Source organism: Rhinatrema bivittatum, chromosome 1 (genome assembly GCF_901001135.1).
Source record: "Rhinatrema bivittatum chromosome 1, aRhiBiv1.1, whole genome shotgun sequence".
Classification (NCBI taxonomy): domain Eukaryota; kingdom Metazoa; phylum Chordata; class Amphibia; order Gymnophiona; family Rhinatrematidae; genus Rhinatrema; species Rhinatrema bivittatum.
Window position 1 is genome coordinate 415,585,610 of NC_042615.1, and position 25,357 is coordinate 415,610,966.

Below are 25,357 nucleotides of genomic sequence, written 5' to 3' on the forward strand. Positions count from 1 at the left end.
GTTGAGGCATAGCTGTCCTAGGTTGTCTGGGCTGAGCTCTTTGCAGCGGCCTAGTAGATCTGCCCCTTGATGCTGGAGGGTAATAATGCCTCTGTCGATAGAAGGGTCGTCTGGATTTTTTTCTTTGAGACCGATGAGATGACTGAGTAGCAGAATCCTGCGGAATTAATGAAAGCTGTCGCAGGGTTTCTGTGTGCTCTTAATTGTGCAAACCGCATCTTGCGCCTTGGAACCAAAAGGTTGTCACCAAGACATGGTAAGTCCACTAATTTTTCCTGAACTCAGCCTAAGGTCTGAGGTCTTAAGCCATGCCCTCTTGCACTTATACCAGAGGCCGCTACTCTGGAGGCTGTTTCCAACCCATCATAAGCGGCTTGGACTTCAAGCTTGCCAGCTTCAAGTCCTTTGTGAATAATTGCTTGGGCTGCTTCTTGATATTGCTGTGGTAATGATGTTGAAAACTCTTGCATCTGTTTCCACAGATTTCTTTGATATTGAGTCATGTATAATTGATAAGATGAAATTCTGGTATTTAACATGGCTCCTTGATAAATTTTTCTTCCCAGGGAATCTAAGAATCTATGATCCTTTCCTGGGGGAGTGGAAGAATGGGGCCTTATCCTTTTTGACTTCTTTTGTGCGGATTCCACAACCCACTGATTGGTGTGGAAGCTGTGCCTTTTGGTAGCCAGGAACAGACTGTACCAAATAAGTAGTGTCCATTCGTTTCCTGACAGCAGGTACTGAGCATGGGTGCTCCCAGAGTCGATGCTGTAAGTCTAGGAAGACCTCATGGACAGGTATGGCTACTACCTGTTTTGGAGGATCCACAAATTGGAAGACCTCCAATGTTTGCTGTCTAGCATCTTCCTCAATTACCAAGGTGAAGGGTATAGTGTCAGCCATATCCTGAACAAAATTTGTAAAGGATAAATCCTCCAGTGGAGATTTCTTCCTTTGGTCTGGAGGGGAAGGATCTAACAAATTCTTCTGAGGAAGTGTCTGTATGCCCATCATCCCAAGTATCATATGGATCATCCTGAGATGGAGATAACAGAGAAGATCTTGGTGGACGAGGAAGTCCTGAAGGACCTGGTTGCGGATCATCAAGGGGTATCTGTTCAGGAACCTCTTCTCGTGGCTTGGGAGGAAGAGCACAGACTACTTCATCAAATCTCTTCATGAGAAGTTGGTACAGTGCAAATTCAGGATGTCCTGGAGCCCCAGGTGACATCGGCATCGATGGTATCGGGTCTGGTATCGACGATGGAATCTGTGTTGGTATCGATGGTCGCCTCGGCATTGACTTAGGGTGCGAAGTCGGCATTGGTGCGGGCGCCGGAATCGACAATTCCTGCGTTACAGCTGGTGCAGGCAGAGCAGCTGTATGCTGTGGAGGTGTCTATGTTCCTTCCACAGAGCCCTGTGGAGGATCGACAACTGGTGCGTCTCCATGGGATGAAGGCCCTGGCGTCTGAGGTACCGGTGTTTCCTGGATTCTTGGCTGTTTCACGGTCGATTCCTCCAGGGAGAGAAGCGCCTCTGGTATTGATGTACGTCTGTGCCGATGACGGTGCTTTGAGCGGTGTTCGATCGCAGACTTCGTCGATGCTATCGATGACGTTGGCGATGGATGGTCCCCCGACCCTTCCGGATGACGTTTTTTCAAAATTATGCGCTTGGAAACTCCGGTCGGAGACGATTTTGTCGATGTAGAGGGAGATGGCAGAAGTTGTAGATGGAATAAATGCTCCATCTTTTCTTGGCGGGCTTTTCATCCCTTCGCGGTCATTTCTGCACATTTAGGACTGGTTGTTACGACGTGTTTTTCCCCCAAACAAAGCAAACACTCTAGGTGTGGGGGTCTGTAATGGACATTGTCCGATTACAGATGAGACATTTTTTAAATCCCGTAGCCATTTTAACGTCGATAGCAGTCGATGAATGAGGAGAAAAACGTGAGAGTAAAAAATTTTACTCAGAGTAAAAACGAGACAACGATTACGCACCAGCCAGTGGAAACCTGAGAGATCCCGATGTGGGAGAAAATGAGAATGAGAAATGTGACTTTTAGTCAGACAAAACACTGTGAGAAATGTGGGCACCAACTGTAGTACATGTGGGCACCAACGACATAGGAAAATGTGGGAAAGAGGTTCTGGAAGCCAATTTTAGGATTTTAGGTAGGAAGCTGAAATCCAGAAGCTCCAGGGTGGCATTCTCTGAAATGCTTCCTGTTCCACGTGCAGGTCCTCCAGAGGCAGGCAGAGCTCCACAGTTTCAATGCGTGGATGAGACGATGGTGCAGGGAAGAGGGATTCAGCTTTGTAAGTAACTGGGGAAACCTTTGGGGAAAGGGGAGACTTTTCCGAAAGGACGGGCTCCACCTTAACCAGAGTGGAACCAAGCTGTTGGCACTAACTTTCAAAAAGGAGATAGAGCAGCTTTTAAACTAGAACAAGGGGGAAAGCCGACAGTCACTCAGCAGTGCATGGTCCGGAGAAATGTATCCTTGAAGGATACTAATGAAACAGGAGAGTTAGGGTATCCCAACAGAGAGGTTCCATCAAAAGCAAACATAGTTCATATGCCTATATGTAAAAAATCACCAAAGCTAATGATTTCTGAATTATCCCAAACAACTGAAAAGCAGGTTGTTAAAACAAGCAAAAACCACACTTTGAAATGTCTGTATGCCAATGCCAGAAGTCTAAGAAGTAAGATGGGAGAGTTAGAGTGTATAGCAGCAAATGATGAGATTGACATAATTGGCATCACAGAGACTTGGTGGAAGGAGGATAAGCAATGGGACAGTGCTATATCAGGGTACAAATTATATCGCAATGATAGGGAGGATCAACTTGGTGGGGGTGTGGCACTTTATGTCCGGGAGGGTATAGAATCCAACAGGATAAAGATCATACAAGAGAGTAAATGCTCAGTAGAATCTATATGGGTAGAAATCCCATGTGTGTTGGGTAAGAGTATAGTGATAGGAGTATACTACCGTCTACCTGGACAAAATGGTCAGACAGATGATGAAATGCTAAGAGAAATCAGGGAAGCAAACCAATTTGGCAGTGCAATAATAATGGGAGATTTCAATTACCCTAGAAAGATGTCATGTAAATATGATTTTGCTTAATGTGCTGTTTACTTACAGAGCCATCATAACACCTGCAGGCATACCAGCGCTTTTTGCTTTGAGGTTTTGCCACTTCAGGTCACATTAATCATTGGCTCTAATCCTTTATTCTACTACATGTATTTAAATTGAATTTTTTTGAATTTTTTATAAAATTCTGTATCGGGGTTAAATCTTCCTTAGAGTGACTCTCAATGTCAGAATTACAAATCAGTCCGACGCGCGTTTCGCATCGCTGCATCAGGGACTGAAACACACACACTCCGCTTCAGAGAGCTGGAACTTACACCAGGATGAAAATCTTTTCCATTTGAAACTATAGACTTTTGAATTGAAGGCTTTTAGCTGAAGTAAGATGTCTTCTATGTCACTTGGAAGGAACAGGGAGGTCATTACTGAGTATTTAACATTCATTCTGTGAGGGCCAGCAAGGACAGTTTCCGATGGCAGAGTTTGCCTCCCTTCTGCAAGATGACAGACAGAGAAATCCTCAATCGGATCAAAGGCTGATTGAATAATTATATGAGGTAGGGAAATCAAACTACAGGCCGGTTAGCCTCACCTATGTGGTGGGAAAAGTATTGGAATCGCTGCTGAAGGAAAGAATAGTGAACTATCTACAAGCAGCAGAATTGCTGGTCCAGAGGCAGCATGGTTTCACCAAGGGAAGGTCCTGTCAGACTAATCTGATCGACTTTGATTGGGTGACTAAGGAATTGGATTGAGGAAGAGCGTTAGATGTCATCTACTTGGATTTTAGCAAAGCTTTGATACGGTCCCCGCACAGGAGGCTTGTGAATAAAATGAGAAGCTTGGGAGTGGTGCCAAGGTGGTGGCCTGGATAGCAAATTGGTTGAAGGACAGAAGACAATGTGTGATGGTAAATGGAACTTACTCGGAAGAGAGAGCAGTTGTGAGCAGAGTCCTGCAAGGCTCAGTGTTGAGACCGGTCTTGTTCAAAATCTTTGTGAGCGATCCAAAGTCAACGACAAACCTTTTCCATCAGAAAAAAATCAGCAGAACCAGGGGTCATGATTTAAAACTCCAGGGAGGAAGACTCAGAACCAATGTCAGGAAGTATTTCTTCACGGAGAGGGTGGTAGATGCCTTGAACACCCTTCTGCAGGAAGTGGTGAACACCAAAATTGTGAAGGATTTCAAAGGGGCATGAGAAAAACATTGTGGATCCATAAAATCTAGAGGATGTGAATGAGGAGAAGAAGCATGGGGGTGGCTTGCGGGAATGACAGCTACTACCTGGTGATTAATACCCTTATTCAATAAACACACACACCGTTAATGCGACTCCAACATTGCTCTACGTTTCAACAGCAAGAGAAAATGTGGAAAAAAGGATTTGCATTCACAAATAAGCGGGGGAGTAGCTTGCTTATTGCAGAGGTTATTACCCCAAATCAATTAAGCCTGATACTTCACTTGGAATACATATCCAGCGCAGCTCACTGCTTCAACTGCATGGGGGAATGAAGAAAAGATGATTTATATCAGACAACAACCAACAAGGACTGAATTGCACAGGCTGGGTGAACAAAAAAAAGAGTGGTAGCAGCTTCCTTATTGCAGCAGTTGCTACCCCTAACCAATTAAGTTAGATACTTTGCTTTGATGAGGCTCCAGCACTGCTCTGTGCATCAATGGCAGGGGGTAAGGAAATTGGAACCAAAAAGTTACCAATAAGGGCCAAGAGTAACAGATAAGTATGAGAAAAATAAGTGTGAAAGCTTGCTGGGAAAACTGGATGGGCCATTTGGTCTTCTTCTGCCGTCATTTCTATGTTTCTATCATGCTTGCATGGTCCTGAAGCACCTTCTGGAATGTCCTTGTAATTAATGGAATAGGCAAACCTGCATAAAGAAAACTAACTTTCTAGTGCAAGAGAAAAGCATTGGGGGCTGAATTGAACTCACTTGGAAGCATGGAGTAAAACCTGTTGCTCTCTGAAGCAAACAAGTCAATTGTCGGCTGACTCTGAAGGTTCATTACCTGTTGAAGGTTCATTACCTGTTGATTCAAGGACTATTCATGCTGTAGGAGAACTCAGTTGAGGCAGACTGCCGAAGTGTTTAGAGCTCCTGTTTTCAGGTAAGCTCTGCGACTGAGAGCCCATGCCCAGATCAAGAAAGTTTCCTGACAGAGAGTCATCTGGATCAAAATTCTTTTAACTATCAGAAGATAAGAGAACGCCTTTAGTGCTCATCAGATAGCACATAGCTCTAGGAGATTGATTTGAAGATGACTCTCCAATAAGGACCATGTCCCTTGAGTTGGTACTGTACTACATGAACTAGAAACGCCGGAGGAAAGCGTGGTAGAAAAAAATCACTTGAGGTAAAGCCAACATCCAGGACTGATGATTTTAACTACCACTGTAGGGTTGCCAAGATGTGATGGGATAATGGGTGCCGCAGATGGTCCCAATGACAACAAAGATCCCATTATAAACCTCTCATATTTTCAGCTATGATATGGAAATAATATACACTGCTGCTACCGTATGGGCAACGATGACCAAGACTGATCTTACAGAAGTCTGATCCTGCCGCAGGAGAGCCATCAACAGGCCCCTTATCACCATAGCCCTTTCATCTGGAAGGAATGCTTGTTCTAGAATCACGTCTATCCATGCTTCTGTGAATTGAATCCTCTGAATAGGAATGAAGCTCAACTTGGTAAAGTGGATCGGGAACCCCAAAAACTAAAGGAGTCAAATAGTCTTCTTGAGGGACTCCAGAACCCCTTACTAGGTTGGCCCTGTCACCAGCCAATCATCTAGATAGGGGAAGATGCAGATTTCCAGGCTATAAAGGCACACTGGTACCACTGTCAGGCACTTGGTGAAAACCTTCAACACTGCAGACAGGGCAAAGGGGGAACCGTATACTGGTAATGAGTCCTTTCCACTACAAACCTGAGGCATAGGTGTCTGAGCTCCAAGATGAATATCCAATCCCTAGGTTGAATGAAAGGAAGAATAAAGTAAAGTGAGTTCAATAAACTTTTTTTTGAGCCAGCAGTTGGTTCAATTTTCATAAATCCAGAACAGACTTTAGTCCCATGGTTTTCTTGGCAATGAGGAAATAGTGGGAGCAAAACCCCAAGCCGTGTAACTGGGATGCAACTATTTCTATCATCTTTTGTTGAAAGTGTCATTCCGCTTCCAGATGAAGACAGGCAGAGAGGTTCCAATTTAAAAAATGAAAACTTCTGTGTTGAGTAGGCAAAAGAGATGTTAGCAGTAACCACTCTACACAATCTTTATAGAAACATATAGAAACATAGTAATGACGGCAGAAGAAGACCAAATGGCCCATCCAGTCTGCCCAGCAAGCTACGCACTTTATCCTTTTTTTTTTCTTCCTTTTTCTCTCTCACACCTGTTACTCTTGGCTTCCAGTTCCCTCCAGCCCTATTTCCCCTCCACCCCACCACCAATGAAGAGAGCATCGCCGGATCTGCATCCAAGTGAACATCCAGCTCAATTAGGGGTAGCAACCTCTGCAACAAGCAGGCCACACCCCTGCCCCTGTCCACCCAGACTATACGATCCAGACACCGTTGGTTGCTGTCCACACCCAGATCCTCCCTTCCACACTCCCCCTGCCGCTGAAGCAGAGAGCCATGCATTGAAAGAGAAGTATCAGACTCTCTCCCTCGCCGAAGCAGAGCGCTACACTGGACATGCACTGAAAGTAAAGTATCGGCCCAGCTACACCTTGCTTCCCTGTGAATACAAATATTTTTTTTTTTTTTTTAAATTTTTCTTCCACATTACCTCTTGCCGTTGAAGCCCAGAGCCATGATGGGAGTCTCATCAACCCTGTGCATGTACACTGAACAAGGGCATTATCTCCAGGTAGTAGCCCCATTTCCGCGAGAGCCACATTAACTATCAACAAATATTGAACAAGCCTAATAATTGGCAATACCTATAGCCTATGACCTCACCGTTAATTTTACATACTCTTACCCACCCCTGTTTTTGTTTTTTTTTTTGGAGATGGCAGCCCTCCATCCTTCTGCTCCGTGAAGGTGGAACACCAACCACTGGCATCCCGCTCCATGAATGCCTCTGTGAATCCAATTATCCTTAGTGATCTTCTCTATTCAGACAGAAAAAAGATTGGACCCTCTCCCCACCAGAGGTAGTGGGGAGATGGACTTGAGACTAGTCACCTGCAGATGTTGTAGGGCCTTAAGCTGATGCCTTTCTTTTTAGTGCCTTCTGGCAGGAAGCTTTTGCTACTGAATGACAGTGATAAAGAGTGAAAGGGGTGTCCTTGGAAGAGTGCTTGTCTAAGAAAAGTACTGACAACTAGCAGGCAGAGGCTGGGTCACCTCCTCTGACCAACAAAGACTGAATAGCAGCTTGTTACTTCTTAATCCGAGCCAAACTCTCTTTAATCTAGCCTCCAAACAAGTTGTCTCCAGTACAAGGGATATCCCAACCAATCACTTATATCTTCCTGCAGACCTCTGGCTTGCACCCCAATGGCTGCCACTGAAGTTCTGGCCACCATATTGAATGCCTCAGACTTGAGAAGATTAGATATTTTTCCACACTCCTCTGCATCCCTCCACCACTTTACAAACTGTTCTGGGTCTAGCGATTCTGTTAGAGGCTTTAGTTTCTTAACACGCTAGTGTACCATACATTGCTGGCGTGCTGCTATACAACTGCTCAACATGGAATAATGGAAAATACTTTCTTTCCAAAGGTTTCCAGGAATTTTGGGTAATTCCCTAATAGTACTGGAAATCTTCAGTCTTCTTCGCCTACTTTAGAGATAGTCTTCCACAACAGAGTAATGAGAAAGCCTGACCACACCAAAACCAGGGGCTGGCTGCGCTCTGTAGCTCATGTTGAGTTTTTTTTTGGCTACCAGCAAATAGTAGGATTCTGCCACAAGAGTGGAGTATTAGCCTAGTGGTTAGAGCAGCGGGCTATGAACCAGGAGACCATGATTCAACTCCCAAGTTGGGCAAGTCACTTTACCCTCCATTGCCTCAGGTACAAGTAACCACACTACATAATCTTTAGAACCCAATGATCCTTAGTGATCTTCTCCACTCAGAAAGAAAAGGCTGGACCCTCTCCCCACCAGAGATAATGGGGAGATGGACTTGAGACTAGTCACCTGCAGATGTTGCGGGGCCTTAAGCTGATGCCTTTCTTTTTAGTGCCTTCTGGCAGGAAGCTTTTGCCACTGAATGACAGTGATAAAGATTGAAAGGGGTGTCCTTGGAAAAGTGCTTGTCTGTAAGAGAAGTACTGACAACTAGCAGGCAGAGGCTGGGTCACCTTCTCTGACCAACAAAGATTGAATAGTAGCTTGATGTTCCTTAATCGGAGCCACAATCTCTTTAATCTAGCCCTCTGGGGATAGGGAAATACCTACATTACCTTAATGTAATCCACTTTGAAGTGCTCAAAAGAAGTGCAAAAAGCATAATAGAAAAATATAAATACATAAAATCTCAGATAGGAGGTCCTAGGCAGGTCATCTCAATCCTCAGAGCTGTCTCTTTCCTAACATGTACATCAACTTAGCCAAGAACCTAGAATAGTAGAGCTACTCTTCAGGGGGCAGGGGGTGGAGGAGAGGGATGTTGAGTTAAGTCAGGCAAGGGATCTGACAGAATGCTTGTTGAGCCTTCCTCTGACCCTAAGGGTGGGGGAATGTTGGTCCATGACCATGATTACGAAAGTAACTGAGGCAGAAACCTCTGTTGCCCCGGAGGGGATATACCCAGGAGATAAACAGATATAGCTGAAGCTCCTTCCTTATCCTCTGTCTGGGACTCCCCTGTCACAGAAGGCTTGCCTGACTGTTGGGGGCTAACTTGAGTGATGGGCTACACATAGGCATAAAAATAGGCGGTGCTTCAGCCTGCCGGAATATTTCTCCCATTTTAGTCAGAAGAGGCTCCAAAACTCCTCTCCTGTCTTCCAGTGTCAAGAAAGTAAAGAAATCTTTCGAACTCTCTAAGCTGATTTACTGGCTGCTGTGTGCTGTGGGCAAAGACATCAGAAATCCAAATAAGCTCTTCACGTTGCTGGAAAAGAGCTGAAGCACTTGGCTCTAAGGAGAGGTTAGGCTCCGAGACACACTGTGTCAATTGAACCAAGCTCCACAACAAGACCTCCGTTGTGGTCTTCCATGCTGAATTGCTATGGTCTAGTGCTTTTCTCACCAACACTGCAGTTGGCATAGGCTTAGATGGAGTCAGTGCTGGCACCTCAGGTCTCCAAACTGACAACACCTGGCAGTGCCTTGGAAGGGCTGGTAGAACAAGTGAGTCAGTGCCAAGGGGACTTTTCATGCTACAAAGGGCGGCTTCACCCTCTTGCATGGACTCTGTTTTGGAGATGGGGGCTTGCTAAGGCACCTTTGCTTTAATGCTTTGCTTGATCCTGTGCTTAAGGAGGATCTGGAAACTAGTGCCACAGGTTGAGGGCGGGGACCTTAACAGTAGAGTGGGAATGAGGGAAACCTTGAATCAAATTGATGCAGCAGGAGCCTTGCTGTTCCGGGATGAAGAAAAGGCTCCTATGCCTCGAATCATGCCAGTATTTACTGTTAATTTTACCCAACAACTGCCAAATAGGTGTATCTCATAACATAACCAGCAACGTAAACCACACCAATGAACTTTGGGAATATTTTTTATATATATAATAAACAAGACCTCATATAATTAGAGGAGCTTATAAACTTGATAGCTCACACTAAAATTCATTAAGATTTTACCACATAATTTGCATTGCATTGTGGTTTTTCCATATTTATAATCATAGGTCTCGATTATATTTTTAACTTGGTCAATCACGCTTATCATAAATTTTTCAACAGTGAATAACACTTATCTTAAAAGCTGAGTGATCAACAACGCTTGAAAGAGTGATCATTTATCATGATGCCCGACACGGCTCGGGTTTCTTTTAGTGCTTCATCAGGGGCAAACATTCAATATAGTTGTTTCTTGCGTTCTTAACCGCGTCGCACTATACCTCAGATAGGAAGTTTCCCTCATTCCCACTCTACTGTTAAGGTCCCCTCTTCTCAACCTATGGCACTAGTTTCCAGATCCTCCTTAAGCACAGGATCAAGCAAAGCAATAAAGCAAAGGTGCGGTTAAGTTCGCAAGAAACAACTATATTGAATGTTTGCCCCTGATGAAGCACTAAAAGAAACACGAGCTGTGTCGGGCATCATGATAAATGATCACTCTTTCAAGCGTTGTTGATCACTCAACTTTTAAGATAAGTGTTATTCACTGTTGAAAAATTTATGATATGCGTGATTCACCAAGTTAAAAATATAATCGAGACCTATGATTATAAATATGGAAAAACCACAATGCAATGCAAATAATTATGTGGTAAATTCTTAATGAATTTTAGTGTGAGCTATCAAGTTTATAAGCTCCTCTAATTAATATATGAGGTCTTGATTATTATATATATAAAAAATATTCCCAAAGTTCATTGGTGTGGTTTACGTTGCTGGTTAAGTATTTACTGTTAAGCACTCTCCAGGATTCCTGAATCTTCTAGGCATTAGATTGCTGAGCTCTAGGGAACATATGACCATAGTTATAAGTTAGCCATATCATGTTTGGGGCCTAGGCATTTGTAGTAATCTTCAGGGGAATCCATGATGGACAGTCAGCACCTTTTATTAGCAGCCATTTTCTTAGGCCTTTCCCCAAACTTTAGAAGTTTATTTAACTTTACTTATTTTCGGGACGATACAGTAAAGTGCGCTCAGTCCGAGCGCACTGTTAGCCCCCATTTGTATGTGCGTTTTCCACGCGCTATTTTTACCCCTTATACAGTAAGGGGTAATAGCGCATGGAAAACTCACGGCAAACCCCCCCAAAACCAGTAGCGCCCGCAACATGCAAATGCATGTTGATGAGCCTATTAGTTAGTCCCGCGCGATACAGAAAGTAAAATGCGCAGCTACGCCACACATTTTACTTTCAGAAATTAACGCCTGCCAAAGGTAGGCGTTAATTTCAGCCGGCACCGGGAAAGTGTACAGAAAAGCAGAAAAAAAAACTGCTTTTCTATACATCCTCCGACTTAATATCGTAGCGATATTAAGTCATAGGCCCCAAAGATAATAAAAAAATAAAAATTCTGCCCCTGGGTTGGAAAACAGATACTCAATTTTGCCGGCATCCGTTTTCCGAACCTGTGGTTGTCAGCGGGTTCGACAACAGACGCCGGTAAAATTTAGTGTCGGCTGTCAAACCCGCTGACAGCCACCACTTCTGTCAATAAGGAGGCGCTAGGGACGTGCTAGTGTCCCTAGCGCCTCCTTTTTAAGGCAGGCCCTAATTTGCATACCTTGGCTTACTGAATAGTGCGCCCAAGAGTGTGGCCTGGGCGCGTGTCGGGAAAGCGGGCGCTCACTGGCTCTCCCGCGAGGTTTACTGTATCGGCCCATTTAAGAGTTAGTACTTAAAAATGCTGCTGAGGGGCTGTTGAAGCAGTGAGGAAAATTTTTGTAAGAGATACAGTGAGACAGAAAAATATAGAGAGAGAAAGCGAGGCTCACACAAACATGAATGAGCTCGGACAAAAACAGATTGAGCAGCTCGAGAGGCAGTGTGTGTAGGAACCAACAGACAAAATTATCCACACTTACAAACTGCCAATATTGAAATCCAGGCAGCATCACCATATACACACACAAATATAGATAGATGGAGATATATATATATAGGCAGTTTGTAAGTGTGGATAATTTTGTCTGTTTGTGCCCACACACACTACCTCTGGAGCCGCTCAATCTGTGTGTGCACGCGTGTGTGTGTGTGTGTGTATATATATATATATATATACACATACACACACACACACCTATCTATATAGATATATATACACACATCTGCAAATATAAAATCTTTTTATTTTTGCAAATATTGTATTATATTTGTTTAAACACAAAATAAAAACACCAAATTGTTAGAATATATTTAGCAAAAAACCACAGTCCTTAAATAAATCTATGGTCCACTGCTTGCATAGATACAAATAACATTAAGACGATTTAGCCCTGCATTGGACCCTGCATTTAGCCCTGCATTGGACCATAGTTTTTCGCTAAATATAGATTCTAAAAATAATTAGGTGTTTTTATTTTGTGTTTAAACAAATATAATACAATATTGTTTACAGAAAGAAAAAGATTTTTAGTATGATAAGTATTTTTGCTTGAATTACTTAACTACCTACTAAGCTAAATTTACACTAGTGTTCATGTTTTTCTATTCTGAAGTATATTACCACTGAAACATTTGATTGTATATTTGTACTGCCTCATCATTGTATTACTAGTTAAAAAATTACAAATGGTGATTGAATTCATTTTTTTTGGGAGGGTTAGGGAGTTGAGAAAGAAACACAGATATAGCAGAGCTGCCTAACTGTAAACAGGTGTTCTCAGAGGACAGCAGGATGTTATTCCTCACATATGGGTGACATCAGATGGAGCTCAGACACGGAAATCTTATGTCAAAGTTTCTAGAACTTTAACTTGCACACTTAGCATGCCCAGAATGCCTTCTCGCAGCGTCCCTCTTCAGTCGTACAACATAAAATTACACATAAATAAAAAACAGGAGAAACTGATCTCCGCGGGGTAGTGGGCAGGTTTCATGAGAACTAACATACTGCTGTTCTCAGAGAACACCTGTTACAGGTAAGCAACTCTACTTTCTCTGAGGACTACCATCCTCATGTCTGAGGATGGTAGTCCTCAGACATGGGTGAATCCCTAGCTTCAGGCTGTACCCCAACATAAAAAGGTGAGCAACAAAACACCCAAAACAGGTGCCAATGGGCACAAGAGTTTTGTTGGTAACAAGAGGGGGAAAGAACCTGAATAAAAACAATGTGTCCTAGGACAACTCCTGCAGGAGTGGAAACCAGACCTGTCTTGGCCAATAAGAGGCTGAGGATCATAGTCCCCTTTTCCTCACAAAGCTTCAAGAAAGTCTTCACCACTAAGGGAATCAGAGGAAAAGTGTACAGAACACCTTCGCCCCAATGTTGGGCGAGTGCATCTGAGGCTGGTTAGCCATCTGTCCTGTACAGGGAGCAGAACTGAGGTACCTTTCTGTTGCAAGGGGTCCACATCTGGGCTCCCAGAGGCAGAAGATCCAAGTCACAATCCCTTGGGTCCAGAGACCACTTGTGTGGTCGAAAGGCACGACACAGTCTGTCCGCTAACACCTTGTCTGCTCCGGCTAGATACATAGCCCTGAGCAGCATCCCGTGGGACAGGGCCCATTACATCACCTTTGACTCTACATGCAGGCAGCTACGTGTGCCCAGATGACCCTGAAAGGACATCACTTTCAACTCTACATGCAGGCGGCTACATGCCTTATACTACGCATCCATGCGGGGTCCCTCTTCAGTTACTCTTCTTCTGCGGAGCTGCAGCAACAACGTTTTTGAGCCTCACTCTTTTTTTGGCCTATTTCTGGAAAACTTCCACAATTTCCCTTTTCGCCGTAATACTTTTTTTTTTTAGACTGTAGCTGTCTGCATTCGACACTAGGACCCTATCTAATCTTTCCCAGAACGTTCCTAGTTAAGGGCTTTCGACGTTTATTGGTAAGTTTCCTTTTGCAGTCGATTACCCCAAGCAGCAGGGCTTCGGTGCCTGCCAGCCATCGACCCCCCCATCAGCATTGATTTTGATCTTGCCTTCCATTTATTTCATCCCGTCATGGCCGCATCTGGGTTTAAGCCATGCCCTTGGTGCCCAAGGACCATGTCCATCACTGATCCTCATTTATTTATTTATTTATTTAATATATATTTCTATACCGGACTTCACGAATAGAAATTCACATCAGGCCGGTTTACATGGAACTTGGGGGAAAAACAAGTGTAACCAAGAACAAGAAGGCTGAATCAAGCAAAGTTACATAAAACAGGGGCATTGAACTTGGGGGCTAGAGTAGCCAGGAAGAAAGGTAAGGCGGAAATAAGCAACAAATAAATAATGATGAATATGTAATTTGCCTGGGGGTATCGTATGACGCCTGGGGTTGCCACAAATGCGCCCAGATGACCCTGAAAGGACATCACCTTCGACTCTACAAGTTAAAGCGCCTCTTCAGGTTGAAGAAGTCTGGGGCATCGACTGCATCGAAGGACCACAAAGCCACACCGATGGACAAAGCCATCAAAATCAAGCTGAAGATATCAGACTCAAAACATGTAATAGTTATAAGTAATCAGATTAGAGATGATTTGTTTGATAAATATTTCTTTAAAACATGAAAATATTTTTAAAAAGTAACAGATCTAATAAATGAGACTTACAGAACATAAGGTAACAAGCTGGGATGATAAGGATGTGGTGGAATTGGTTGTTGAGATCGGTATCTGCTGCGCCCTGTTAGTCTCCGAGGCATGAAAGGAGGGTAAGGCTGTAAAAACAAAACAAAAAAAAAACCAGAAGAAGTTTTAACCAAATACAAGCACTGAAATAGTTCAAACTGATTACAAATCCATTAACTTTGTGTTGTGCCTTAGCTTCGCAATAGCACTGAAATAAATCACCTAATGAAAATGCCAGGATGATCAATTGGAGCCAAGCTGCAAATTTAGCAGAGATGCTTACCTGTAACAGGTGTTCTCATAGGACAGCAGGATGTTAGTCCTCACATATGGGTGACATCACAGGATGGAGCCCAATCACAGAAAACTTTTGTCAAAGTTTCTAGAACTTTGACTGGCACCTACTGGGCATGCCCAGCATGGCACCAACCCTGCATCCAGCAGGGGTCCCCCTTCAGTCTTGTCTTACAGTAAAAAATACATGCGAAAAATAAAATAAGAAAACGTAAACGAACCCAACACCATGGGGAGGCGGGCGGGTTTTGTGAGGACTAACATCCTGCTTGTCCTGTGAGAACACCTGTTACAGGTAAGCAAATCTGCTTTCTCACAGGACAAGCAGGATGGCAGTCCTCACATATGGGTGAGTACCGAGCTGAGGATGCCCGAGCAATGCACCAAATGTACCCAAAGACGCGCAACAGGCATAACAGCTGGGGTGGAATTTGGTAAAGGGCATCCTGAACCCTTACGAGTTGGTGGAAGGATGCTAGTACGTCAAATAAGTTGCGTAGCACAGACTGGCCGAAGATGGAATCTTGTCTGCCAGCCTTGTCTAAACAATAATGGGCTGCGAAGGTGAAAGTGGGTAGTATAATGGATTGATTAATATGAAACTCAGATACTACCTTCGGCAGAAACGTAGGGTGAGTGCGGAGTACTACCCTATCATGCAGTAGGTTAGTGTAAGGCGGGTAGGTGACCAAGGCCTGTAACTCACTAACTCTGCGAGCGGATGTGATCGCCAAAAGAAAAATCACTTTCCATGTGAGATAGCGGAGATCACAGGATTAGAGAGGCTCAGACAGCGGTTTCATGAGCCGCCCCAAAACAATGTTGAGGTCCCAGGAAGGGGCCGGAGGGCGCAGTGGAGGTTTAAGGTGGAAAAAGCCCTTCAAAAAGCGTGTTACAAGGGGTTGTACTGAAATGGGTACATCCCCGACACCTTTATGGAAGGCAGCTACTGAAATGACACGTACCCTGATAGAAGTTTTGAGGCCCGTCTCTGACAGGTGCCAGAGAGAGTCCAGAAACTTCGGTGTGGGACAAGTGAAGGGATCGATGGACATGGAAGTACACCATCCTGTAAATCTGTTCCATTTATAACGATAAGACTGCCATGTGGAAGGCTTTCGTGAAGCTACTAGGACACGGGAAACTGGCTCTGAAAGGTTAAGAGGTTGAAGTATTAACCTTTCAACATCCAGGCAGTCAGGGAGAGGGCCTGGAGGTTGGGGTGATGAAGGCAGCTGTCGTTCTGAGTGATCAGAAGCGGGTCCTTCCCCAGAGGAATGTGCTGGTGCACTGATAGGTCTTGGAGAACTGGAAACCAGACCTGGCGTGGCCAATGAGGGGCTATTACAATCATTAGTCCCTTGTCCCTTCGCAACTTCACGAAGTCTTTGAAATGAGTGGAAGTGGAGGGCACGCATAAAGGAGACCGCTGGCCCACGAGAGGGAGAAAGCATCTCGGAGCTGAAGGTGTTGGCTGTGAGTGAGGGAGCAGATGTTCCCTACCTTGCGGTTGTGGATCGATGCAAAGAGGTCTATGTGAGGGTAACCCCAACGTTCGAATAGCGAGTCCTCTACAGTGGGTTTGAGGGACGACTCAGCTTGTCTGCCAACACATTGTCCACTGCTGGCAAGAAGGTGGCCCTGAGGTACAGAGTGGGAAAGGGCCTCCACCCATATCTGTGCAGCTTCCTGACACAGGAGGTAGGAGCCCGTTCCTCCTTGCTTGTTGATGTACCACATGGCCACCTGGTTGTCTGTTTGAATCAGGATGACCTGTTGGAAAGGTGATCCTGAAAAACCCTGAGAGCATACCTGATTGCATGAAGCTCCAGGAAATTTATTTGGTTTTTGGTTTCCTCTGGAGACCAAATGCCCTGAGTTTGCAGGTTTCCAATATGTGCACCCTAGCCGAGGTTGGAGACATCTGTTGTCAAGATTATTTGAGGTTCTGGAACCTGAAATGGAAGGCCTTGTAGCAGATTGGATTGATTTACCCACCAAGCCAGCGATAAGGGGAGCTGTTTGGTGATGAGGACAATGGTGGACATTGGCTGAAAAGACTGAATCCACTGTGATTTTAGAGTCTACTGCATTACTCTCATGACAAGGCGGGCCATGGGAGTGACATGCACCGAGGAGGCCATATGACCCAGTAAGATCAGAAAGTGACGTGCAGTTGAGTGTTGTCGAGACTGCAGTCGATGGGCCAGAGAAGCGAGAGTGAGAGCTCGATCCCGAGGTAGGAAGCCTTTCGCTTTTAGAGTGTCCAAGTCTGCTCCTATGAATGATAGGGTTTGAGAAGGAACTAGCCTGGATTTTGGACATTTTATTTTATTTATTTAAAAACTTTTCTATACCGTCGTTTAGTGATATACCATCACAACGGTTTACAGATAGGCACGTAAATAAATTAGGTTTGGATTATAATTTATCTAGTAGGTGCCAATAACATTTTTCAGTTACATGATTCAAATAATATACGCTATATGTGATGTGGATTGTAATTCCATTTATGGAATATCCATACATGAAATATACTGTACTTTCTTTTAAATTAATGCTTAAGAATGATAGAAAATAAAAAGATAGCATATATGTTATCTGGTGACATATCTGTGTGTAGGAGTTCCTTTCTTGTTTATTAGTACTACCTATTCCCCACTCTCACTTTGAAAAGCTTTTTTGAAAAGCCATGTTTTTAAACTTTTTTTTTTTTTTTTTTTTTTAAAGAGTTCTAAATCTCTTAATCAATCTTATTTCAAGAGGCATTGTGTTCCATAATATTGGACCGGCTAATGATAGTGCTCTCTCCCTCACTTGGATCAGTTTAGCTGTCTTTACAGAGGGTATGGTTAGTAGAGCTTTATTTGCTGATCTGAGATTTCTCTGGGGGGACACGTAGTCGTAATGCAGTGTTTAACCAACCAGTATTTTCTTCATTGATTAGCTTGTGGATTGTGCATAGTGTTTTAAATTGTACTCTTTGTTCGATTGGCAGCCAGTGTAATTCGGCAAGTGTTTGAGTGATGTGGTCCCTTCTGCTTTTCCCAGTCTGGTCTGAGTTCTGAAGACTTTAGCCAGGCCCATCTCCTCACACTAATTCCTGCCGCCGATACTCTGGTGGCGGTGTCGAAGATATCGTATGCTGACCGTACTTCATGTTTGCCAGCATCGAGGCCTTTCTGTGCTAGGGCATGAAGCTGGTCCTGGAATTGCAAAGGTAAGGCTTCAGCAACTTCCTGAATCTTCGTGAACAGGGCCCTGTTGTATTGGGTTATGTACAATTGGTAGGAAGCACTGCGAGAGATGAGCATTGAGCCATGGAATGCACGCCTTCCAAATGTATCCAGGAATGTTTGTTCTTTTCCTGGGGGAATGGAAGAATGAGGTTTGGAGCATCGTGCCTTCTTCTAGGCTGACTCCACAACCACTGAGTGATGATCTAATTGAGTTCTCTGGAAGCCAGGGGCTGACTGAACTAGGTAGGTGGCATCTGCCTTTCGGTTGACAGGTGCCACAGAGCCAGGGTGTTCCCAATTTTTCTTTAAAAGGTCCAAGAGGATTTCATGAATAGGGATAGACATGATTTCCTTAGGAGCATCGAGAAACTGGAGAGCACCAGCATCTGATGCCTAGAGTCCTCTTCAGTCTGAAGCTGGAATGGAACCATTTCAGACATTTCCTTTACAAAGTTGATAAAGGACAAGTCCTCTGGAGGAGAACGCTTCCTTTCATTGGAAGGAGAGGGCTGTGAAGGCAGATCATCAGTATCCTGGGACGAATCATCGGTCCAACGATCGTAAGGCTCATCACCAGCTCCCATATGATCAGAAGGGAGTATCGGTGTTATTCCGGAAGGCCTGGGCCTAGGCATCGATGGCCTCGGAAGTGGAATCGAAGGCATCGATGGGGGCATCGAATGAGGCATCGGCGGAGGTACCGATAGAATCGGCGACATCAATGGATGTGTCGGTGGCAGCACTCAGGAGGGCGGAATGGAGATCGGTATTTCTTCTTCTTCTGCCGATGACAAGGGTATCTGTGAGGAAGGAATCGGGGCCATTGGTTTCCTCGGATTCACCGGTGGAAGGGCACTGATTAACGCATCCATTCTTGCCAATAGCGGTGCAATCGCCATAGATATTGGATCGGTGGCCGGATCAGGAATCGGCATCGAAGGAGGTTTGAACCCCTGGAGTGCTTTACAGATGGCCTCTTGGATCATCCGATCCAATTCCTCACGGAAACCTGGGGCATGGATGCCTGGTTCCAGAGTAGGAAGCAGCACTGAAATAGCTGGAGGGTCCACCGGTGAAAGTACAGGACTTCTTTGTTGGTGGCTCAGACGATGTCGATGCCGAGGGCTTGCCTGTATCGGTGGCCTGAGCTTTTCGATGGCTGTGTCTATGTTTTTCTCGATGCTCTCCTCGGTCTTTTTCCTGAGGAGAACAGAGGGGGGGGGGGTGGAGTCGAAGCTGGTCGGGCAGCAGTGGTTTCCCGGTGCTGGCGCGAAGTAGACGGCAGTGGTTCAGACAACGTTGAAGCTATCGATGGAGTCGGGGTTTTTGACCAAAAGAGAAGACCCATCTTCTGCAGCTGAGCCTTGCAACCTTTTGATGTCATTTGGGCACATTTGGTGCAAGTAAGGAGATCATGGTCGGACCCCAAACGCATCACACAGACCATGTGAGGGTCAGTGATGGACATTGTTCGAGTGCAGTCAGGGCACCGACGGAAACCCGACGCCATGGCCTCGACAATATTTAGCCATGGTGCGGTTGATGGCCGGTAGGCCGCGAGGGGAAAACTCGACAGGAATCGACCGCAAGCATGCAAAAAAAAAAAACTTACCGTTCGACTGCGGAGCAAAGATATTGATAAGGGGACCCCTGTGGGGTAGAAAATTTCTGAATTTTTTGATAAAGTTCTGTGACGAAAAATTCCTGTCAGGAATCTCTGAAGAGCTCCTTAACCCACGTGGCTACTGCTGCGTGGAAAAAAGAAGACTGAAGGGCTCCCCTGCTGGATGCAGGGTTGGTGCCATGCTAGGCATGCCCAGTAGGTGCCAGTCAAAGTCCTAGAAACTTTGACAAAAGTGTTCCGTGATTGGGCTCCATCCTATGATGTCACCCATATGTGAGGACTACCATCCTGCTTGTCCTGTGAGAAGGCTCCCTCAACACACACAGAATTTCCTCTTCTCCCAGTGTGCTCACATGACTAACCTTGGAGTCTCACCCCACATGGATATATACATGGGGGTACATGGACGCCCTTCCTCTGACCAGAGCTCTCTCTTAACATGGGTGCACCCCCCCCAGGTGCCAAGGGCTTTCACCTCATGCACCCCTACCTCCAATTGCCCTGGGCTCTCACCCTACACAGGTGCACAAGCACATACATAGACTGCTCAGAGCTCTTGCTGCACACACGGGCACCCAACCCACCAACTGCCCAGAGCTCTCATCCCACATGAGTGCACATACACCCCCTCCCACCGCCCAAGGCTCTCGCCCCACATGAGTGCATGCACAAACCTCCACCCACCACTCCCTTGGCTTAGGGCTCTCGGCCCATACAGGTACATGCACACATGTACCTCTTCCCTAGGCTCTTGCCCTACACAGGTAGGCATACACGTACACACAACCACCTACCCTATCCTTGCACAGGGCTCTCGCCCTACACACCATCACACCCCACCTCATATGCCCTCCTGTCTAATGCTTTCATTCCTCTCCACCCCCCCCCCACTCAGAGCTCTTATCCCCCCCCCATAACACCCACAGCTCTCCTCCCACGCTCTCCCACTCAAACTCAGGACTTTCATCCCATGATATGCACACTTTCACCATTCTCACTAGCCACCTAAATCTCTCTAGTCTTCCTATGTGCTCTTACCCTTCTTCACCCTGTGCTTTTATCCTTCTCTCCCAACAGTGCTCATCTGACTTCTAAACTAGTGCGATTCTCTCTCTACTCCATACTGATGCCTCCTCCCCAGAGAGCATACCCTTCTTTTTGTACTTGCACTCTACCTTCTCTCCCCCCAACACAGTGCTTTCCCCTTGTTCTTACCTCCTGCAGACTGATGCCCATAATAGGAAATAGTACTGTTTAGAGCCAGACTCCTCCTATCGCCTCCCACAGCTGCAGAAGGCATACAATGGAGGCTGTGCATGCAAATCTCTCATATGCATATTAATTGTGGATATCCTGAAAGCCTGGCCTATTTATTGTTCTGAAAGACCGGGGTTGGCCACCCCTGCTCTAGAGAATGAATTGATCAAATCTGATGTGTTAAAAGACAGTATTTTTAAAAGTATTAGATGTAAACGAACGAACTGAATGCCATGTTACAGCCTTGCAAATCTTCTCAATGGAGAATGATTGTCAGATGGGACAAATGCTGTGGTGGTTCTAACAAATGAGCCTTGACATGAACATCTATAGTCAGACCAATTTAGCAAAACAAAAGGAGATGCAAACTAATTGGAAACTGCATGTTGCAGTCAAACAAAAAGAAATACTGGGCTTCAATCGGCTCCTGACAGAACAGCTTTTATTTATTTATTTTTTACAATCTAAATTGAAGAGCTTATTCACATTTATGATCATGTGCAGTAGGAAAAATGTTGGCAGGACAACTGGTTACTATAACTTCCTCTATGTAAGTTTACCAAAGAAGCCACTCTTACAAATTATTTTATTTAAAACATTTTCTATACCACATTCTCATAATTGGAATGCCTGAAGCGGTGAACAAACAAACTGAAAAAATTAAACACATACAAATTAAAAATCACATAAACACAAAAACGAAAAACCTTCAAGCTTAAACACTGCCAGTCAAAGATTTATTCACCTTCAGGATGAGAAAAAGAAGTCAATCTTTTTATGAAAGGCAAGAAAATTTGTTTCCAACCTGATTTCTTGTGGCAAAACCATTCCACAAAACTGGCACCACCACTGAGAATGTCCTTGTCCTATTTCCTGTCAGTTGCATATGCTTTACAATAGCAACTTTTAAAAATCCAACCTGAGATGACCTCACAGCTTTTATAAAGAGAATCCCTAATCGATAACTGGGATTGACCCAAACCATACAAGATCTTTAGAGCCAGCACCTTAAATTTAGTTCTTCCCATCATGTGTAACCAATGTGATGAAATAATGGAGTAGCACTGGCCTTCTTAAAATTATCCATCACCACATTTTGAAAAACTTGCAATTTATGAATAACCTATCTGGAAGGCCCACATATCAATTGCAGTAATCAATGGTACTCATTACTAAGGTCTGTATTACTGATCGGAAAGCCTGATGGTCAAATAAATGGCTTCAGCTGTTTAACTAAATGAAAATTATAACAGGCTTTCTTTACTACCATAGCAACATGGGGCTCCAAAGATAGTAAAGTGATTGAAGTGTTATCTGAAAAGAAAGAAGAAACCCAATGCATACAGAAATTCCATAATATAATCAGTAACCAAAGGAAAAAGCTCATTGTGCTGGGTGACTGTCAGAGGCACTAATCTGGGAACTCTTATCGAGGGAAACACTACAGTTAAAAGCCTCCCAGGATCATCGGCCAGCAGAAATGCTATTCAAATAGTCAAAATGATCAAAGAAGAAAGCAAAGACTCTAAAGTTGATATTATCATCCATCTGGGAACCAAAGACCTTGCTAGAAACAGCATCCAAGTGGTACAGAGAGATTTCCAATCTCTAGCGAAGCAGATTAGTCACATGGCGACAATCATTGCCTTTGTTACCTGTTCATGGAAAGGTGAAGGAGATGCTAAGCCATATTAATAACGTCAATATATTTATTTATTTAACACTTTTCTATACCGACCTTCATGGTTGAAAGACCATATCAGATCGGTTTACATCGAATTGGGGAACTGCAACAAAACACAATAGTTTGAACAGGAAGAACAAAGTTACATTCAACAGGGATAATAAACTTGGAAGCAAAGACTGCTGGAATGAAAGGCTAAGAAAGTAGAAAATAAATAGTATAAACAAATTGCTGAGTCTGGGGAGGCTCTTATACCGAGCTTGAAGGGGGTGTGGAGATCAATTGTTCATGAACGGATGTTCTGTCGTCTAGTGTGTATCAGGGGGATCTGAGAAGGCTTGGCGGAAAAGCCAGGTCTTAAGCTTTTTCTTAAATGTAAAGAGGCAGGGTTCCATTCTAAGGTCGGGTGGGATGTTGTTCCAGATAGCTGGGCCTGCTGTCGAGAAGGATCGATCTTTGGTCGAGGTAAGGCATGTGGCTTTTGTAGGTGGGGCCTGTAGGGTTCCTTTATATACTTCTCTAGTCGGTCTGTTGGAGAAATGGAGATTGAGAGGGAATTCAAGGTCCAGATGCAGGTGATTGTGGATGGATTTGTGGATTAAAGTGAGTGATTTGTGAAGGATTCTGTATTTTCACTGGGAGCCAGTGTAGGTTACGGAGGGTGGGAGATATGTGTTCTCCACAGTTAGTGTTGGTCAGGATTCTTGCCGCAGCGTTCTGTATCAATTGTAGTGGTTTGGTGATAGAGCTGGGGAGGCCCAGGAGGAAAGCGCTGCAGTAGTCTATTTTAGCGAATATCAAGGCTTGCAGAACTGTTTTGAAGTCGTGGAAGAAGAGTAGAGGCTTGAGTCTTTTTAGAACCTGAAGTCTGTAGAAGCAATCTTTGGTTGTGGTGTTGATCATTTTCTTTAGGTTTAAGCGGTTGTCGAGTAGAATCCCGAGATCTCTTACGTGGGTATGCGTGAGCTGGGAGTTGAGGTTGGTCTGTGGGAGCGGGTTGTCTTGGTTGGAGGAGATGAGGAGGAGTTCGGTCTTAGATGCATTAAGAACCAAGTTAAGGCTATTGAGAAGGCTGGTGATCGATTTGGCTCAAATCCTGGTGTAAGGAACAAACTTTTGGATATATGGGGGCTGGGGCAGTGTATGGAACAGTAAAAAGTTCTTTGTCAAAGATGGTTTACATCTGTCTCAGGGAGGAAAAAGGATACTAGGAGATAAAATCAAATCCTATGTCATAAGGCATTTAAACTAGATGCCAGAGGTGACAAAAGGAAATTAGAATGTCACCCCCCAAATACAAATGCAATGGAAAAGGGTGAAGTGGATAACAAAACTCAACTAAATAAGTCACAAAAGGAGTCCAAGAAAAGCAGTAACCTGAACGAGAAAAGCTGGAAAGCTATGAGCACAAATGCTTGTAGTTTGGGCAATAAAATGCCAGATCTGCAAACCCTAATGGTGGAGGCCGACTTGGACGTTGTTGCTGTCACGGAGACGTGGTTCACGGAATTTCATGATTGGGATACGGCCATACCAGGCTATAACTTGTTAAGGAAGGCAGAGAGGACAGAGAAGGGGGAGGAGTGGCTCTTTATGTCAGAAACAATATCCAAGCATTTGAGCTGCAAGGAAGATGGGGCAAAGAAGAAGCACTATTGGCCGACCTAAAAAACGATGGGGCATCCATTTCTATTGGAGTGGTTTACAGGCCTCCAAATCAAATGAAAGAACTTGACAGAGATCTGGTTAAAGATATCCAAAAGATGGGAAAGAAGGGAGAAGTGGTGATTGCTGGAGATTTTAATCTGCCGGATATAGACTGGAGAATCCCTTCTGCAAAATCTAACAGTAGTAGAGAGATAGTGGATGCCCTGCAAGAGGCTCTGTTCAAACAAATGGTAATGGAACCCACAAGGGAGGGATCTATACTCGATTTAGTGCTCACTAATGGAGATAATGTCTCTAATGTCCAGGTGGGTGCCCACCTCAGCACCCATTTGTGATATGAAACCATACCATGAAACGGTATGGTTTCATATCACAAATAGGATAAGGAGAAGTAGCACGAAGACCCGAATTTTGCAGTTCAAAAACACAGACTTTGATGAAATGGGGAAGTACCTGGAAGAAGAACTAGAAGGCTGGGAGAACAAGAGAGATGTGGAACAACAGTGAACCAAACTAAAAGGAGCAATTACCAAGGCAACTAATCTATATGTTAGAAAAGTGAAAAAAAAAAAAGCAAGAGAAAAATGAAACCTATCTAGTTTTTCAAGGAGGTGGCTGATAAAATAAAAGCTAAAAGAACAGAGTTTAAGAAATATAAAGGATCCCAAAAGGAGGAGCACAAGGAAGAATATCTGGTGGAACTGAGGGAGACGAAGAAAGTGATCAAGACAGCAAAAAGTCAAGCGGAAGAAAGAATAGCCAAAGAGGTAAAGTGAGGTGACAAAACATTTTTCAGATACATCAGAGAAAGGAGAAAAGTCCAAAGTGGTATAGTGAAATTGAAAGGTGAAAAGGATCAATGTGTGGAGAGAGACGAAGAAATGGCACAAATATTAAACGAATACTTCAGTTCGGTGTTCACTAAAGAGGACTCTTGAGAAGGACTGTCGCTAGTTAACAAGAAACTGGAGGGGAGCGGAGTAGATGTAACTCCGTTTACAGAAGAGAATGTATGGGAAGAGCTAGGAAAACTGAAAGTGGACAAAGCCATGGGGCCTGA

The 25,357-nt window shown here is 44.3% G+C and overlaps 1 protein-coding gene across 2 annotated transcripts in view; it reads right to left on the bottom strand.

The window, feature by feature from the left end:
* RNF38 (ring finger protein 38) overlaps positions 1–25,357 on the bottom strand; it is a 589,332-nt gene that overhangs the window by 145,486 nt on the left and 418,489 nt on the right. For both annotated transcript variants that reach the window (XM_029602782.1, XM_029602791.1), the window contains exon 8: positions 14,514–14,620. In XM_029602782.1, coding sequence (XP_029458642.1) covers positions 14,514–14,620 — 107 coding nt within the window. The remainder of the gene's footprint in view (positions 1–14,513; positions 14,621–25,357) is intronic.